The sequence below is a fragment of the Rattus norvegicus genome, chromosome 17 (assembly GCF_021556685.1).
Source record: "Rattus norvegicus strain SHRSP/BbbUtx chromosome 17, alternate assembly SHRSP_T2T, whole genome shotgun sequence".
NCBI lineage: Eukaryota > Metazoa > Chordata > Mammalia > Rodentia > Muridae > Rattus > Rattus norvegicus.
Genome location: NC_141550.1, coordinates 27783648 through 27797366, shown reverse-complemented (window position 1 = coordinate 27797366; position 13719 = coordinate 27783648). Strand labels below are relative to the sequence as shown.

General features: G+C 41.4%; 1 protein-coding gene across 1 annotated transcript in view; it reads right to left on the bottom strand.

Annotated features, from left to right (window-relative positions):
- F13a1 (coagulation factor XIII A1 chain) overlaps positions 1-13719 on the bottom strand; it is a 176694-nt gene that overhangs the window by 117096 nt on the left and 45879 nt on the right. The window contains 1 exon segment of the mRNA NM_021698.2: positions 3983-4234. Within this exon segment, the coding sequence (NP_067730.2) occupies positions 3983-4234 (252 nt within the window).

The window sequence follows — 13719 nt, the reverse complement described above, 5'->3', positions numbered from 1 at the left end:
GGGTGAAACATACTATCTACATCTGTTGATTGATGGATAAATGGCTCTAGCCTGTGTTCTGAATGTAGGCTCAAGGGCCTCCTTGAGCAGGGGCTGTTCGTCATGTTCCTCTGAGAATCCCAGTCTGTTCTGCACCAAAGGATCCTAATGACCAAGTGCAATTACTAAGCAAGTAGTTGAAAGGCAGATTTTAATAATAAAATACAGGCTGGCCATATTTATTAATTTCTATCAAAACATACAGTAAGTAGCAAGCATTACTTTCTTTAAATGAATTCAATTTACTTGCTTTAAAAGGAAATGTAGAACTTTCCAGGCATGAATAAGGCAAGAATCCTAGAAGCTAAGTTGGTATTGGATATTGATAGAAGAATCTACATATGTATTATTCAGACATGCAGCTCAAGCCCTATGTGTTTTTCTTTTTCTCTTTACAATATGGTAAGGCCTGAGATTACATTTATGTCTGATCTCTGGTGGTGATATAGTTTGGTGAGCCTACATCTGTTTACTTGGAGTTATTAAACATTTGCTATAAACATTTATGAAGCATTAACCATGCATCCACTCTATGGGATTCTGGGAATGTGAGATTAAATTAAATAAGGGAAAACCAGGTATGGGGACAAGTTGTCAAGAGGGGAGAACCCTCTGAAATGTTTAGTCAACACACAAATACTAATATGGCCCAAATAAACACTAACTACTGACTCAGGATGCTAGACAAAATCACTAGCAATCTAAATATTTCAGAACTCACTCACTGACAGTAATGCCACAGCATTAAAATGGACATTTGATATTTAAATAGTGAAATGCATTTGATAATTCAGAGTTCTTCAGTGGTCAGACAAGATAAATTCACAATAAGTGCCCAATTCACTGCTACTGCTTTTATGGGAATCCAACACTTCAGGGAAGAGTTCCTCTTAGAACCGACTTGAAGCTCTGATAGCAACATTAACTTAGAGCGCTATGCAGGAATTCTCCTTGCATCCATCCTGGCCCTACCAGGCTACCCTGGCTATCGATCCCTATTAATGATTTGGTGATTAAGTAGGATAAATTGCCTACGAATGTGAAGCAGCCCAAAGTGCCCCCAGGAGCACAGCTGAATATTTTCTCTCAAACATTGTGTGTGCTGGGCAATTTTTCAACCCAGTGTGCACTGTCACATTAGTCACCTCCCTGCCACACTGAGAATGCCCTATTGCCAGCACCTTGCTCCACCTGACTCTGCCTCCACAGTTTTATCTTCTTAGTTATTTGTTCCCACTCGCACCAAGGTCCATTCATTTCGTGACCCACTTCCCAGGGTCTCAGTGAGTCCCCCGTTAACGCATCAGCATCTACAGGCATGCAAGTGCCATGATCACCAATCCCTGAAATCCGCCTAGGATCTCCTCTCTCAGGCCACCTCTCTCAGACTCTTCACCTCACTCCCCAATCCTGGCCAGGCTGATTTGCCTCCAGAGCCAGTGTTTCTCAACTATGGCTTCAGGAATCCCATGAATATCTTTGTGATTTAGGGAACAGGACACATCGTCACTAATCGACACTCTGAATGGAACGTACCTAGAAGCTCTTTATCATGTATAAAGAGCAGACCAAGAGAGTAGTGAGGCAGTTAAAAATCACAAGGTCTCTAGCTCCTGGATGGCTCTTCTGGAAAATCACTGTCAGGCAAAGCCACTAGAATATTTTTTCTCAAGGGGAGTAACCACATATTTCATGGATGACACAGTCTATAAAGCTGTGAACAAATTAAGCTTTGGGTAAATCGTGTCATTGCTCAAACATCTTGGGTAGTTACATAATGTTCATGGCTGTGTTTTTTGCAGTTACAACCCTCCTGATTAATTTTATAAATGTGGACTTTAAAATATTAGTTTCTTAGCCCTCCTACATATTTCTTCAGTTTCATTTGTCTTTATCAGTTTCTCTGCTGGACTCTTAAATCCTGACTATATTATACTATACTATACTATACTATACTATACTATACTATACTATACTATGCTATACTACACCATACTACACTTTACTATACTATACTACACTATACTATATTATACTATACTATATTATACTACACTATACTATATTATGCTATACTACACAATACTACACTATACTATACCATACTATACTATACTATACTATATTATACTACATTATACTATACTATATTATACTACACTACACTATACTATACTATATTACACTACACTATATTATACTATATATACTATATCATACTATGCCATACTTTCTTCCCTCCCTTGACAATGTGTCTTCTCTTGGCCTATATAATCCTCAAATGCACTCTGATTCTCCTCTCCAGATTCACACACTTGCAGATCATTTCTGCTACCCTTTCCACTTCACTTCCAGCCCCTCGATTGGCACCTCTGTTCCCCGTCTCTGAAAGAGCACGCATGCCCAGGTGTGCTATTACCTAGATGTAATTGATGAGACGTTTATAAACAGGATTCCATCTTTGAGCTGCACATGGCCCAGATGGCATATCTTGCTCTCATCCACCCTGAACATGGGGCTTGTATGTGTAGATAAGGTCTTGTGAAGGTAACAATGAGAATTGATGGGTGGGGGTGCAGGATCACCTTATTTCCGTGGGCCAAGACCATTGGAAGAATTAAGCCAAAGGAGATCTGGCTATGTATTTAACAGAAGTGGAAAACATTGTTGCTGCATTGTTGTTTATATCTACATGAGAAAATGCAGATCCAAAGCAATGTTCTTAATCAGAGAGTTATACAAAATAAAAATAACACAGATTGATGTTTGGAAGATGTTTGGAGTGATAAGTCCAACTCCAATGGTCTGATAGGAGCAGTCCCCTGCCTTCAGCTCTTAGATATCAAACTGTCCCATTGCCACAGTCCTAGCAATAGATGTTCCTCCCAGTTCACACTGTTGTATGAGAACAGCAGAGAAGTCCTGGAATGGGAGAAATGAGGAATGGCAGAAAATCCTGTGTGGTTTGAGGTTTTAAATTGACTTAATAGGGAGCTCATTGAACCCAACCAAGTAATCTTAATATAACTAGGTTACGTTTCAGCAGCATATGGAAATAATTCAAAATAACATTAGAGATTAAGTAATCGAATGTTAAGTATAGTTAAAATATAGTTATGGTTATGTGTCTGTATTTGCAGGCCAGTGGTTTGTGAAATGTAGACCTATCATGAGCATAAACAACTATATGGGGTCACTTAAGACTTTCTGTTCCTGAATTAGAACGCTACTAGTTCTACTATTTACAGAGTTGAAATTTTTAAGTAGAGTCTTGGGCTCTATTAGTTTTGAATGTCGAGTTTAATAAGTCAATTTTTTGCTTACAGAACAAATAACATACTGAGATGATACCACAGGTCCATAAGGAACTCACTCTGCAATTTTAGGAAATCTTTAATTAATTCCTGAGATAAGTGTGTAGCGGCGTTCGGTTCACTTGTACTGAGGACAAATTTTGCATCTCTCTCACTTTTAATCTTGAGGAAACAAGTGTATGTCAGGGTGATTATTAATCCAACTTGACTGGATTTAGAATCGTTAGGAGACATTTCCGGCGAAGTTTAACTAAGGCCAGGAGGCCCCACTCGAGATGAGGGGTCATTATCCCATGGGGAGATCCAAAACTGAGTAAAGTGGTAAAAGGGTTCCAGCCCAATTGAGCACTGGTGTGCTTCTCCCCTCACTTCCTGACTGCGCAAGCGCTGTGACTGGCCACTATGCCTTCTCTGTGATGGCGGACTTTGTTCTTAGGCCATAAGCCAGAAGAAACCCATCCTCCTCCAAGTTGCTTCTTGTCAAGTATCTGGCCTCATAACACAAAAGTAACTAACAGTGTCAGAAAGAGACATGTTCTTTGGAAAAACTCTTTTACTCCTTCATAGGAGATGCTTCGGAATTGTGGAAACTTTTTAAGATGAGAAAATAGAGAGTACTTGCCCCTTACCTTCGCACCAAGGATTGAAGAGAATGTATGTGTCTGTTTCCGGGTCTCTCTGAGTACGCAGGATGCCATAGGGAGTCCAGACGGCAACATACATGCGGAATTTCCCCACGATGCATTCGGGGGAAGACTGAACGGAAAGCCGCACAGACCTGTCCTCATTCATGATAACCTTGGCCCCCCACTTTCCGCTTTGCAGCTCCGTCACTACCGGCACTGGGATGTAGGTGCCCTTATTCTCCTGAGGGTAGCGACCTATGAGGCAAAGGAAGGAACAGGATGAAAAACTTTCTCACTCCTCTCGTTCCAAGTCTAATCTTGTGGCAGAAGGAGGAAAATGCTATTAGACTTGTAGGTTTTGAGTGGTTACGAATTTCACCTCTGCTGCCAAGCGATGTGATAGGAGCTGATGTTTCTAATTTCTTCAGGGCTCGGATTAACCACCACTACTAAAAAATTTACAAAAATAACACTTCTTGGGAAGATTTTTTTTGTTGGTTCATAGTTCAGCCCGTTTTCTATTGCTGATCACATAATAGCGCAGGCTGGGTAATTTACTTACGAAGAAAAGAAGCTTCTTTTGGGCCACACCAGTGACCTCTTGTTGCAACTTCTGACACAGGTGAGGGTGTCACAAGGATGCTCTTTTTCCCTTGTTATGAAGTCACTAGTGTTTAATCTTAAGGGTAGGCCCTGATAACCCTATCCAATCCTGACTGTTCCCAGAGGTTCCCACACTCAGAGTAGGTTTCAACCTTTGTACTATCTCGTAATGGAGATTACATTTTAACATGCGTTTGGGGGGAGACAAACTATATTTAAGTCACATCGTTGGTTAGACAATGAATGCAAACAAGATGAAGAAATGTCCATTTCAATGGGAAACACTACCTACACAGTACCTTGTACTGTCAGGAGCTAGAATTTTACTGTAAAAAGTTTTAATAGTTTTTCATAAGAACTTCAAAATGGGAGTACTGTTACCGTAAAATGTTGTTTTTAGGGAGCAGAGGCCAATACTTTTTTGTTTATTCTAAATCCATTATTTGTTTTGCTATCACCTGTAATGGGTTACACTTCCAGACTATTCATATGCAGCCTTTTGTACATTCAATGCAAGTGTTCTCTGCCAGCCCACTGGTGCCACAGGCCACGGTTCATGGTTGACATTGTCCTGGGAAGTGAATTTGAGTCTTAGCTCTGCTGCTTTGCACTCTGGCAACCTCCATACCTATGTTTTTTTTCTCTTCTCTTTATCTCTTTCTCTAAGTGGGGATAATAGTGATTATAATAATTATAATAATGAGTTCCCAGGCAGACAAAATGAACTAAGGCATTAAAATGCTTTATGTGGAGTGACAGCCCACTGGGTTTTATGTATTCTCTGTTTGTTTATATGTTTGGTTGGTTTTTGTTGTTGTTGTTTGTTGATCTCACTAAGTCTCTTAGAATGCTCTTGAATTCGATCTATAGCCCAGAACAGCCTTGAGCTTGTAAACTGTCCTGCCTTAATGTCTCATGAGTAACTAGCATCCTGGACTTATACAACCAGACCCAGGTCTATGTACAAATCCTTTGTGCATAATTAATCCTGTACAACAAATATCTTAAAATGTTAAACAGCTATTTTAACTAAAGATTAAACAGAAGGTCATTTTATAATATTTCTAGGGTCACCATAGTTTATGCATAAGCTATCATAACGCATATGCTGTTTTCTCTTATTACATCCATTTTGGGTCAAATTCTTATTGCATAGTCATTAACCTCAACACCAAATTTCCTCTGATTTTTCTAAGCTATAAATAGAAAGTTAACCTCACACAGTTCTTTAACCCCTGGGCCTATAATTTAATTTACTGTATAATTTACAGAAAAGATCAACTTCATAGCTGTTTTAAGGTAGAACAAATCTCTCTTTTCTTGACTTGTAAGGAGATACAAATCTAGTAAATTTGTAAATTATTTGGGTTGTAAGCAGATAGAAATATTCAAGAGCCAAGTTTATTTACTTCAGTTTTTGTATAGGCTCCATATAGGAAATTCCACAAACTCAGGTATCCTTGCCCTGTATAGTAATCAGGATCTGAACAGAGCCCTTAGATAGGAATATATCCAAGCACTCAAGAGGAAGTAGTTGCCTAGGTTACTGCTGTGTAATTCTATAAGGTTGCTTAGTTTTACTGAAAATAATGGTTTATATAGGAGATGTTATATGAGGGAGAAGGATTTCTGTTTCAGAGTATCACAGTTCAGTATAAGTACCACATACGCTGATCACAATCCAATAAAGACTCATACATGGTTCTTTGCCAAGAATACAATCAGAGCATTGCAGATTTTGTCTAAACAGGGGGTGCTCTTGAAGATGCACTGGCTCTGTTTCCAAGGAATTCCTGCATTAATCTACCCTCAAGAGTGTGTTTATTCCAAGTCCCTTTTGTCTGTCTTCCCTTGTTCCCCTCCAGCCTTTATTTTCCTGTGCAACCTCTTCCCTGTGCATACAAGGACTGTGTGGTGAAGCCGCCTTCCTCTCCATAGGTCTGGCTGCTCTCCAGAGACACCATCACTATCTCTGGACCCAATGTAGACATTAAAACCAATCTCTTCAGGTAGATGTGATCTGTAATTCGGTTACTAAAGTGCTTCCAGAAGCTGATGCCACCAAATTCCAGTCTAGATTTGAAATGTATGGCATTTTAAAGGGCTTTGAAATCTATAATCTATGGGACAAACCTGTCAGGCAAGATGTACCCAGTTCTGCAATAGTGGTACAGCTATTATAAGGGAAACCAACTTCTTTCTGACTGAATTCAAGACACACTGCATGGGAGGGAATATAACCCTTGTCAAAAACTCATGGCGAGGACCATTATGGGCTATAGTGGAGAAGCGAGTATTGTTGTAGCTCTAAGTTGCCACAATGCCAAGCTTCTTTCTTAAATAGTTATGCTTTTATTCATAGATAAATATGACTCTCAGTCTTAATCTGAGAAATCTCTCTTTTCAGTGAACACAGTGGTTAATGCAGAGACTCATGAATGAACAAGGTAGGGGCTGAGAATAAGTGATAGGTAAGTATGCTTAACTTCAGACAAGCCATTTACATCACTTCCTCCAAGTGTCAGAGGAAAGGACAGAGCGAATTCAAGAGCTAGAAAATAAGAGAAAGTTTGGAAGTGTCGTGCTTTGGAGAAGCCAAGTTGCAGCCACTGCGATCACTAAATCACAGCAGCTATGAATGGCTGCACCCCATCTGCGCATCCGTGGGTCCATCCGTAGTCAGGCATGGATGTCACTTAACTAGTAAGAGGGGGAAGGAAAGAGTGGTCCATGGCCATGCACTGTGAAGACTGTTCTTGCTGCTCTGCACCTCACAGCCTTCATGGAACAGGTGGAAGATGCTAGAAGGAACTGGGGAATAAAGAAAGGAAGAACAAAGCTGCAGAACCAGGAGAAATATGAGGGAAAGGACACAATGCCAATTCGTGCTGGTGGATAACAGATGTGTGAGGCAGAAGTATGAATCAAAGGGATGAGAAGGCAGAGCTGGCAGAGAGCAAGACACGAGTGGCTTAGGGTGATGCAGATTTGGGTTGGGTTTTAAAGGAAGGCACTGAAGGCAGAAGGGAGGAGAAGACTGGGCAGCCCTGTTGACCTGGTAAGTCGCATGGCTGCAAATGAACATTTGAAAAAGAATCAGGAACAGGCAGTGATTACATGACTTCCAAAGGGAGGCAAATAACAACCCCCAATTTGCAGGTCTTTTCCTTTCCACTACACAGAAAAGCTGATTATTAATGTGAGACCTGGCACGTCAATAGGACCTCAGGGTCTTGTCAGCGGCTCCATTACACCATGTTTAATTCTGAGTGTAATGATTCCAGTGACAGCGCTGGGGAAGGATTTTCCATGATTGAATTGTGAGGGAGGAAGTTGTGGCAGAGTAGTATTTCATTGCACTAAATAGCCCTTCTCACCCTCAGGAGGAAGCATGTTCTAGAGACCACCATCAGGACAAGCTTGGAACACCCATTCATCAACATGCATGGCTGTCAACGGTCAAGCCTAGGTATGAAACACAGCTCTACAGAGGTGATTCCCATGCATGTGTTTCCTAGTGGTGTAGAGTGCCCATGTAGGCATTCTTCTCCCCCAAACTGCACAACTTTATGTTAAAAGAAAACGATAGCAAGAAAAGGAGAAACAAGAAACAGAGAATCCTGCGAATAATCTTCATTTTGTACTTAACAATGCTGTTTGTTTTTTTTACGGCTAGACTACTGAACAGAAGCAGAGGTTATAATTACCAATTGCATTCTTTCCCACCCACTTCAAATTGGTGCTATCTTTTCAAGACATCTAAAAAATGAGCATATGTTTTAAGAGTTGGCTTCCTTTGTACATTATTATTTTGCTAGTATATATATTCACTGCCCACGAGGCAAAAAAGAATGGAGTTCATTATATTTCATATTACATTGTGTACTTTGGCCATGCCCACCACCATATCCTATCTATTGCCCATTCTTGATCTGTCTCCCATATCCCTCTGTTTCTCTCTAGCCTCAAATAAAATTCCCATTATACTTTTATATCACATATGCATTTTTCTGCAAATTTTCACTAAGGCCAGAAAATACCTGTCAATCACTGGGCTTTCTAATGCTGGGAAGGAAGTCAGTAACTCAGGGCACACACATTCTTGCCACCTCTCTGACATGCCACCACTAAGACTGTTCCTCTTATGCTGAATTTAATGAATGTAAATGCTTAGCCATGTGAAGTCTTTTTTTTAACTATGAGAAAAATCCAAGAAAATTCCTATTTCTTTGATGTCTACTTAGACATCCATTTCTCCTATTAAACTGAACTATGACGTGTTCTTACCATCTGTAGAAAACCTGTGAAATACCTCAATGCTTCACACTAAGTATGGCCCCATAAATGTCACTGGGATTTGGCTGGATCTCACCCTTGAAGAACATTGCAGGGATTGTGGAAACTCTGGAATATGGTGTCTGACTCAAGCTACCAATCCATTGCAAACAACCTGCATACAAACCATTGATGTATAACCCCTTCTTTTTCCCCTTTCAGACCTGGTTTCTATTCATATGCAGGCACGTTTGGGGCTGAGCTCTTCCTCCACCTCTCTGCAGACCCAGTTTCTAAAATGGGTGGTCTTTAAGAACTCATCCAGTCTCTAGCTAGAAAGGTGAGTTTCATGAAGCTAATTTTGTTTGTTTTGCCCAAGAAAGACACATCTTTCACATTTTAAATAATAAATCTATCTCCAAACAGGCATTAACAGTCTGACTGTGAGAGCATGATGTATGTGCTAGACTGGAAATCTGAATACTGTAGCTTTGTAAAGGGATGTGAACTATGTTCTAACAGTCTCAAGACCATGTGTGAGTTCTGAGGGACCAGGATGTTTGTAAGCCTTTAAGTAGTAGTTAGACCCCAGGTTAGCAATCATAAAAACAAGACATTACTACCAGAAAAGAAATAATTAATAGGGTACAGAAGCCATGAGTGGTAATAGCCAAGAGGAGGAAGTCACACTGTCCAAAATTTGGGGGTGCATCTTGGTATTAGGACACACGCTTAGCATTGATAAGGTTCCAGTTCTCTGCCCATCATCAGATGAAGTTTGGCTCAGTTGGCAAAGTGTATGTGATATGAAGATGACTTCAGTCCCCAGAACTCACTTAAAAACAAACTTAAAACACAGTGGTGCATAATTGCCATCCCTGTACTGCAGAGGCAAAGACAAGTGGACCCCCCAAAAGCTCACTGACCAGTCAACCTTGGCTACTTGGTGAGCTGCAGGCTAAGTAAGAGACCTTGCCTTAATATGAGGTAGACGGTGGTTCCTTAACTATATTTTACTTTCTTTCCAAGGTCTTCTAAGCAATGGAGGTTTCTTTTGAAGTAAGATATCATCTTCTGAAATGTCTCCTGAACCAGCATGGTTCCAAGACCCTGCTGGGATAATGAGCCATGAAGAAGACAGAGGGATAACCCAGAAGAGGCAGTGGCTAATGATGTCATGGACATCTAAGAAAAGTCCCCAGAGGAAATGGCTTGGGGCATAATAATAATGGTAGATGTGGTGACAGAGTACTTAGTTTCTGAGATGCAGCACCAGCCTACCTATATGTGTGTGGATGCACAGCTGTCCTCTGGCCTCCTCATGCATGTGCACACATGTGCCCATATCCTCCAACAATACCCTCTGCACTGTGATGGGCAGAATCCTCTGAAACTGCTAAGTTACATATCTTTCTCCTTCCCAGCTGGTTATGTCAGATATTTTGCCAAGAAAGAAAACTCACACAGTGGACAAAGTGAGAAGTATTTCTAGCCCAGGGCAAAGGAAAGCACATATGTGGGGGAAGAAAAGAGAATGGAGATTCTGTGGCAAAGGAAGCAACTGACTTGGAAAGGTGAGAGCTGTGAGAGCTTTGACCATGTGCAAAGATCAGTGGGCTGTATCCTTTGGAGGGGCTGGAAATGGGGTTCCTCAAAGCACTGAAATATCTTCTACAGTTTAATTGAGGCTGGCTAGAAGGTTGGGAGAACTGTAATGACATGGGAAGAGGCGCCTGGGAGAGAAGAACAGGGCTCTGAGTCCTGCTTTCTAATCTGCTCTTTCCTCTGGAAAAGGCCAGAACTTTCAGGCATCAGTGACGAAACAGAAAATCGCCTACTGAGGTAGTCTGCTTTTCTACAGACATCTCAAACAAGAATGTCAAACATAGTAAATAAACTGTGCTTACATGTGGGATCTGCAACCTGGCATTCTCAGCGCTCCCCCTCATTCCTAAGTCTGGACAATTCCCTTTGCAAATAGTCCTTACAGCTTTGTTTACAAAAAAGAAAAATGTTCACAAAATGAAACCTGGACCTCTCCCTTGTAATGCTTGCAGCTTGCTCACTACCAGTCCCAGGGACAGGGTCTGATTGCCTTCCCTATGGCTGTGTGCCTCATACCTGTGAGCACTGGGTACACTACAAGCACTTAAGTACGATGTGGAGCCCCCAGCCACACTTACCTTTGCTTCCTTCATCGTTCTCTAAGCATCCTTCTCTCTGTTAATATCTGTGCTTAGGAGCTACGCTAAAGATGTCTTTCCATAAACTCCCTTTCTGATTCTTACTTGCCTACCCTGGAATTCTTTTCTCAGTTAAAGCTCTGAATGGATCTGAGTTTCACCTGAGTAGCAAGAACTCCATTCCTCTTTATTCTTTAGCCATATCTCTTTATGCGGTCTTCAACCCGTGGGTCATGACCCCTTTGTGGGTCAAATGATCCTTTCACAGTGGTCACCTAAGACCATTGAAAAACATAAATATTTACATTACATTATATTACATTAGAATTCATAATAGTAGCAAAGTTAGAGTTATGATGTAACAACAAAAATAATTTTAAGTTGGGAATCACACACAAGGGACTGTATTAAAGGGAAGGTTGAGAACCACGGCCCTAAGGGAAAGTTTTTCTAAGAAAAAAGAGAATTTCAGGTGTCGGGGGACAGAGGGTAGGCAATGGAGCTGTGCCTCTGTCAGTGTTGCTGGTGACACAGTGACATTGTGCTTCAGACAGATTCCTGCAGTGGAGTGACTAGAGGAGACGAGATTGTAGACATGGAAGCAACATGCAGACAATAGATGCAGATGTCGTCACAGTGGCCACAGCTGGCTCGAGGGGCGGGGCAGGGGAGCAGAGCAGAGCATGGGCACTTGGTCTGAAATAGATGCTGGTATTGAGCGAGGGCAACAAAGCCAAAACTTACTATGTCTGGTCAACATGTCGTCCTCAATTGAAGACATTTTAGGTGCCTATAATGTCCCCATTGCTCACACGTACTAGACACACAGCCATAGAGAAGGCAGTCAGGCCCCATAACCCTGGGGCTGGTGAAGGAGGGATCTGCAAACATTGGCCTATACATTGCATTATAAGTCCGCTACAAACACTTGGTGGGTTAAATGCAGTGCAGATTTACTGAATGAAAAGCTAGTTTTCTGGAAATTACCTTAAACACGCCCATGTCTCATTTGAAAGAAAGCATGCAATTTTTATTTTAAATAAAAAAGAATCAGTAGAAAAGTCCTACGTTTAGACAATGTTGCTTACAGACTATAACACCACAGAGTAGATTTGATCCTCAGGAACAAGGAGGGGTCTAGAACATTTTGAATTCGGGGTCCCTACTGTCTATGCAGGAGCAAAAACTACTTGTCATGTGTCACCCAGGCTCCTGGATCCATCACCTGCACTCCCCCACCTCTCTGCTTGGTTCCACAGGAAACCACATTCCCAGGCCCCTTTGCTTCCTGCTTGCTTTGAGTAAGATGCTAAGTTTCCCTTATGGCTCCTCCTTACTTGCTGGCCCCATGGTGACTCCTATTTCCGCTGACAGCTTCACAGTTTGACAAAACCTCCTTATCCAGGCGCTCTAGCTCCCCATGTGAAGGTTGATCCTCGTTGCTAATTTCTGGGTGGATTCCTTATGTCTCCTGTTTGTATTTGACTGTCTCCTGACCTGTGTTCCATGAAGCCTCTGCTGCTGAAATTTAAAGAAGCTTCTATTTCATACCCTAGACCCTCACCTCCCTTTAGATTCACTTTAAACGTTCTGTGCCTTTTACGTATAGATAAACAAGGGCCAGGAAACAGGCTACTAACTCCATGAAGACAGCTCCTCCAACCACCATCCTGGTTCAGACTCAGGTTCAAATTATGATCTGTGATCTGACAACTATCTGACTACTCTCTTCTGTCTATACAATGCCAATCATAGGTGACAGCTGAGCCGTAACCAATGGGAAGAATATTTTACCACCCACGCACCATAATATTTGTCCCATTATCACAGAATAACTGACGTCACAATAGCAAAAAAAAACCTCACAAAACCCATGGTGTTTCGTTGTTGTTGTTTGGTGTTTTTTATTTGTTTTGTTTTGCTTTGCTTTGCTTTTTCAATGTCTGAGCATAACCACATGATTCAGCCTGCTGATTCAGCCTGATTTGGGGATTCGCTCAATTCACAGCACATTTATTGTGTGCCATGTGTTCCGGGCACCCAATAAACCTCAGCAGGGATGAAGGTGCTGAGAACATGACAACATCAACTGATAGGGCCATAGAGTGTGCAGTATATAGAGTAAACAGGCAGTAGATAAGTGGAGGTATGTAATGTCAATGATGAACCTATAAAGAGTACATAGAGTGACATACAGGACAAAGAGTGACAGGAATCATGGCACTAACTTGATGAAAGTGGGACATTTGAACAGCAGCATGAAAATGGGGAGGAAACAAGCCATATAAATATTGGGGAAAAGGTGTTGCTGTGAGAGCAATGGCCAGGATGAAGAGGGTACTCTATACTGGAGGATGCTGGTGTGCCTGGACTAGAGGAAAATATGGGCAGCGAGTTCTGAGGGCCTTCTGGGCCACTGTTTAGATTTTTATCCTGATTGGAAAAAAATTTACAAGAAACAGATACAAGGTTGGCTTAAGTTGTTTAAAACAATCACTTAGACTGGTGTGTGAGGATGGCGGGAAAGCAATAGAGATTGCTGTGAACATCACTTGACCTTCAATTGTATTCTGACACTGCAAGATAGTAATGAAAGTTCTTCCAAAAGAAGAGACATTAGAGAGAACACTGAATGTTTATAGCTGCAGGAAAGGCCATTTAGACACATACTATGAGATG